General features: G+C 41.0%; 1 protein-coding gene across 1 annotated transcript; it reads left to right on the top strand.

Moving 5' to 3' along the window:
- The first annotated feature begins 1,736 nt into the window (after window positions 1-1,736).
- On the top strand, window positions 1,737-4,393 carry LOC131241641 (G-type lectin S-receptor-like serine/threonine-protein kinase At2g19130). Its single transcript, XM_058240307.1, has one exon. The coding sequence runs from the start codon at window positions 1,880-1,882 to the stop codon at window positions 4,301-4,303; it is 2,424 nt and encodes an 807-aa protein (XP_058096290.1). The 5' UTR covers window positions 1,737-1,879; the 3' UTR covers window positions 4,304-4,393.
- The last annotated feature ends 1,607 nt before the right edge of the window (window positions 4,394-6,000 follow it).

The raw sequence follows: 6,000 nt of genomic DNA, 5'->3' as shown, positions 1-6,000 counted from the left end.
TAATCTTCTCTAGACGTTCGTACAACTCAGAGCATGAGTAAGCAGGAAGCGGATTGGCTAGTCTACCTCACACCAGCTATATAGCTGCTGTAATGATGTCAACAAGTTCCGTGGGTTTGATCATGAGGTATGTGCTATATTCAAGCCGTCCATCCATCCATTTGGCGAGCTTGTCTTAAAGCTTTGGAGGAAAAATAAAACAGATATAACTATCAATTGGACCACACTAAAAAAGGCAGTGTGAGATTGAACGTTTACCATTGAAACCTTTTTTGGGGTTACAGACGTTTTGGATCAGTATGATTTTTTTTCCCCCTCTTCATTCAGGTCTTTTTGATCTTATGAATAGATTGGATGGAAAATAAATGTTATGGTAGGCCCTACAATATTTTAACTGTGAAAATCATTATCTCCGTTGCTATTTGTGGTGTGGTCCAAATGATCTTTGGATATAATTTATTTTTTGGATAATGATCTAAAATGATCTCTAAAAATAGATGAACGGTGTAGATATGACAAATACATCAGTGTGGGGCCCATGTAATTTTGATCTCCTTTGAATCGGAGGACTTCGAGGAGCGTCAGTGCTCGTCTTTGCACGGCACGTACCTTTATATAGTTGGTGTGTGGTACACTAGCCAATCTGCTTCTGAGTCAGCGCCCCTCTTCATAGGACACGTGCCCACACTAGCCAAGTTGGTGGTGTGTGGTACATCAACCAATCCGCTTCTAGTAAAGCATGGACGCGGATTGCGTCCTACCCCCACCCGGACGGGCTCTGTGGGGCCCACCGTGATGTAAGTGTTTTATCCATGCCGTTAATAGTTTTCCTTTGATCATTTTAAGATCTTAAATTAAAAATGAGGCAGGTCTACGGTTCCATTGGACCACACCAAAGGAAGATGCAGTGATAATGATACCCACCGTTGAAACCATTCTAAGGGCCACTATGATGTTTTTTTTTACCATCCAACCTATTCATAAGGTCATGTAGACGTGGATGAATGGAAAGAAAAATATCAGCTTGATCCGAAACTTCTCCAGCTCCCAGGAAGTTTTTAATGGTGGATGGTCAATGCTCACTTTGTGGTTCACTAAGCCTTCTACCTATCTCCTTTTTTACATTATCTTAAAATTATCCAAGGAAAACGATTAACAGCATGGATAAAATACTTACATCATGGTGGGCCCCATGGAGCCCTGCCTGGATGGATCACTGTCCGGGCGGGACGCAATCTGCGTCCGTAAAGCCTCCAGGGACGCGGATTGCATCCTACCCTGCCCGGATGCAGGGATCTGTGGGGCCACCATGATGTAATTATTTTATCCACACCATTGAACGCTTTTCTCATATCATTTTAATTTATGAACCAAAATATGAGGCAGGTCCAAGGCTTAAGTGGACCATAAAGTGGAGATTAAACATCCATCATTAAAAAATTACAGGAAGCTGGAGAAGTTTAGGATCAAGCTGATATTTTTGTTTTCACTTCATCCATACCTACATGACCTTGACGGTAAAAAAGCATAACGTTGACCCTTAGAAAGGGTTCAACGGTGGGTGGTGTCATTATCAGTGCAGCTTCCTTTTGTGTGGTCCACAATCCCTGCCCGGACGGATTAGGGTAGGACGCAATCCGCGTCTCTCCGAAATTTCGTTGGAAATATCCAAACAGTGGAAAACGCGGTATTTAACTGTCGTTTTCCTCCCTTCAGGCAAGAGGCAAAAGAGGTTATCATCCACAGTCATTTTTAAATCAAAATCACCAAAATTAATTTTCTCCGCTTGGGAAATATCATCCATAAATTCAATTAAGACTTCCTCTTCTTCTTGGTCATATATCTTCCTGGTCTGTTGTTTTCTCCTCTTCATGAAAAGATGGAAACCACAAGCAGGCCATGGTTCTTTCTTGGTGTTTTTCTCTTCTTCACTTTCAAGATCCATTTCTCCATGGCAGCTGATACCATCTCTCTAACCCAACCTCTCTCTGGAAATTTCACCATAACCTCCAAAGGTGGAAAATTTGAATTGGGTTTCTTCACACCAGGTCACTCCCAAAAATACTACATAGGCATCTGGTTTAAGAAAGTCTCCCAACAAACCGTCGTTTGGGTGGCCAACAGAGAAACACCCCTTCCTGATGCTTCGTCGCAGCTAAAAATATCAGAACAAGATGGAAATCTAGTCCTCATCAACCACACCAAAATCCCAACTTGGTCGTCGAATTCGACCTCTAAAATCTCAAATCCCTCTGTTGCTGTCCTTCTCGACACTGGAAATCTTGTTCTGAGAGAAGTGTCCAATTCGTCTGCTGTGATTTGGCAGAGCTTTGATCACCCAACTGATACATGGCTACCTGGTCAACGATTTGGATTGAACAAAATCACTGGACTACGCCAGCGCCTTATTTCTTGGAGGAATCCAGAAGATCCTGCTCCAGGTGCCTTCTCTATTCAGATAGAACAAGATGGAACCAATCAGTATTTTATGCTGCATAATGATTCTTATAGGTACTGGAGTAGTGGTATATGGAACGGTAATTACTTCCCTTCAATGCGAGCACGCGGCTACCGTCAAATTAATGACTGGGTCAGCATCAGTTACATCACAAACAAAAACGAGAACAACTTCGCCTTTCTCTATAGTAATGCTTCCATCATTGTAAGAACAGTGATGAGCACGTCAGGGCAGTTGAAGCAATCGATGTGGTCTAAGGACAACGGGAAGTGGACTCCGTTTTGGTTCCTTCCACTAGATCAATGTGATGTTTATGGTGCCTGTGGATCTTTCGGTGTGTGTAATGCAAACAGCTTGCCCTCCTGTCAATGTTTGCAGGGTTTTCGCCCGCGCTCTTCGAAAGGTTGGGGAATGGAGGACTGGAGTGGTGGGTGTGTAAGGGAGACCCATTTGCAGTGCAGTGATAACAGCTCCATTGGTGGAGAAAACGATGTGTTTCTTCCAATACCCAACATGCGATTGCCTGTAAATCCACAATCCTTAACAGTAGGGAGAGCTGAAGAATGTGAACTAGCTTGCTTCGATGATTGTTCTTGTACTGCTTATGCCTACAACAGTAGTGGGTGTTTTATATGGAATGGAGATCTGTTGAATCTTCGACAACTATCCAACAATGATGTTGAAGGAAGTGATCTTTATCTCCGTCTTGCAGCATGGAGTACTGGAGCTAATAAGGGAGTGGCGATTGGGGTTATTGTCGGCAGCATCATTGGGGTGGTAGCATTTTTCGTCATTGTTTTGGTGATAATTTGGAGATGCCGAAGGAAATTACTGAATTGTGCATCAACAGCGGTTACTGGTTCTTTGGTTGCATTCAGGTATACAGATTTACGAAGCGCAACCAATGATTTCACAGAGAAGTTAGGAGGAGGAAGCTTTGGTTCTGTTTTCAAAGGGACTTTGCCTGATTCTTCTGTTGTAGCTGTGAAGAAACTGGAAGGCCTAAGACAAGGGGAGAAGCAGTTCCGGTCGGAAGTGAGCACGATTGGGATGATCCAACACGTTAATCTGGTTCGCCTTCATGGGTTCTGCTCTGAAGGGAGTAAAAGGTTGTTGGTTTATGATTTCACGCCGAATAGGTCTTTAGATTCTCATTTGTTTGGGAAGAAATCTGACATCTTAGACTGGAAGACACGGTATCAAATTGCACTTGGAACTGCCAAAGGATTAGCTTATCTCCATGAGGAATGCAGAGAATGCATAATACATTGCGACATAAAGCCTGAAAACATACTTTTGGATGCTGCATTTTGTCCCAAGGTGGTGGATTTTGGCATGGCGAAGCTTGTGGGCAGGGATTTTAGCCGAGTACTTACAAGCATGGGAGGAACCATAGGGTATCTTGCACCAGAATGGCTTCACGGGGTAGCTATAACAGCAAAAGCTGATGTTTACAGCTACGGAATGATGATTTTCGAACTTGTATCAGGCAATAGAAACACGATGCAATCCAAAATTTCTGAGGCTGGGTATTTCCCTGTTTGGGCAGCAGGCAAGATCAAAGAAGGCGATGTCCTCTGCTTATTAGACCACAGATTGGAGGGTATTACGGACATGGAAGAACTCAACAGAGCTTGCAGAGTTGCTTGTTGGTGTATTCAAGAGAATGAGGAGTCTCGACCGTCGATGGGTCAGGTTGGTCAAATTCTGGAGGGTGTTTTAGAGGTGAGCATGCCACCGATTCCAAGTTTTCTTCAAAATCTTGTAGACAATGAGGAGACGATAACCTCTCACACTGGGAGCAGGACTAGATTACCAGATCATACTGATGGTTTAGCAATCTAAATATCTTAAAAGGAAAATGGTCAGCTTTCACATTCAATGGATGGTACCAGATGGTTTAGTAATCTAAATACGTGTGGTTTCTTTTGGCTATGCTCCTTCTTTTCTTTTTTTGTCGTTGGTTTTTTTTTTGGGTACATTTGTGTGTGATCATTTCTCATTTTAGTTTTTATCCAACTTCCAGTAGTTGGAAAGCTTTTGCAGTTTAATTGATATGGAAAATAAAACTGAAAGCCTTATTTTGAGATTATTTCAATCAATTTTAATATATGGTTTAACTTCTCAAAATTTTTGCAGATTAGAAAAACAAAAGTGAAAAGGTTTGATTCTTCTACAAGTCCTTTACCAGTAATCATTTTCTATAATTGATTTATCTACATGTAAAAATATATTCACCTCAGTGCAAAAGTTATTTATCTTCTTTATAATAACTATTCTCAGAATTTGAAGTCATCACATGTACTGTAAGAGGCTGAAAGTTCCCTATTTGGTACCTAATGGGTGCATGTAGGGCCCAACAATTTGTTTGTCCTATACATTGATTTAATGTCCCCATCATGGATGAACCATGACATAAAAAAATCTACCAAATTGGAAGTCCTAAGCATCCAATCATGTTTTTTCTTCATTGAATATGGACAGTCAGTACATTTCTTCTTAACCATTTATTTACATGCTAACAAGGGAAAGGTTAGATTTGACCAAATGAAGATATTTTTTTGGGTATGGTTCATCCATGATGGGGACCATCAGCTCAATGGACTTGATAAACCAAACATGACCCGTTATGTACATATTAGGTACCAAACAGAGAAGTTCTCTGTTCATGGTGAACTGAGGCCTCGTATTATAAATTAATTAAATTAGTAAAACGTGGTTTTCTCTTAAACTCTGAAAATTTAAATAGCTTTAATAAAGATCTCAACCAATTAAGTGAGAAAAGAAAGAACTCGGATATTCCATAAACAGGTTTTTCTTTAACCAAAATACTCTGTTTTTTGCTAAACAGTGGTGGAGTCATGTGGTGTATATGTATATATAACACCCAGCATGTCCAACCAGTACAAATGACAGATTAGGTGAGGCAGGGTAGCAGCTTAGTGGGTGACGCCCTGTCTGTGGGCTCACCTCAATGTATGTGTTTATATGGAAATGAGATTGCATACTGAGTAAACTCAGTTGGCCCCACCGTGAATGTATGCAGTTTATCAACTCTGTCCATCCATTTTTTTTTGGCTCACTTTAGGCGTTGAGCCAAAATTTGAAGCATATCCAAAGCTCAAGTAGACCATACCACAGGAAACAGTGGGAATAATGATTTCGACGGTTGAAACCTTTCTAGGGCTCACAGTGATCTTTATTTGTCATCTAACCTATTCATAAGATCATAAAGACCAGGATGAAGGGAAAATAAAAATATCAGCTTGATCCAAAACTTCTGTGGCCCCTGAGATTTTTTCAACAGTAGACACTCAATTCACACTATTTCCTGTGGTGTGGTCCACTTGAGATTTGGATATGCTTCATTTTTGGGATCAAGACCCAAAATTAACTGTTAAAATGGATGGACGAGTGAATAAAATACATAAATCATGGTGGATCCCACAGAGTTTACTCGGTATGGAATCCACTTTCGTTTATATCCAATCTTTTCGTCCATTTTGCCAGCTCATTTTGGATCATGGTCCCAAAAATGAGGT

Source organism: Magnolia sinica, chromosome 1 (assembly GCF_029962835.1).
Source record: "Magnolia sinica isolate HGM2019 chromosome 1, MsV1, whole genome shotgun sequence".
Lineage (NCBI taxonomy): Eukaryota > Viridiplantae > Streptophyta > Magnoliopsida > Magnoliales > Magnoliaceae > Magnolia > Magnolia sinica.
Note: the sequence above shows the minus strand (reverse complement) of the source record. Positions and strands in the feature narration are given on the sequence as shown.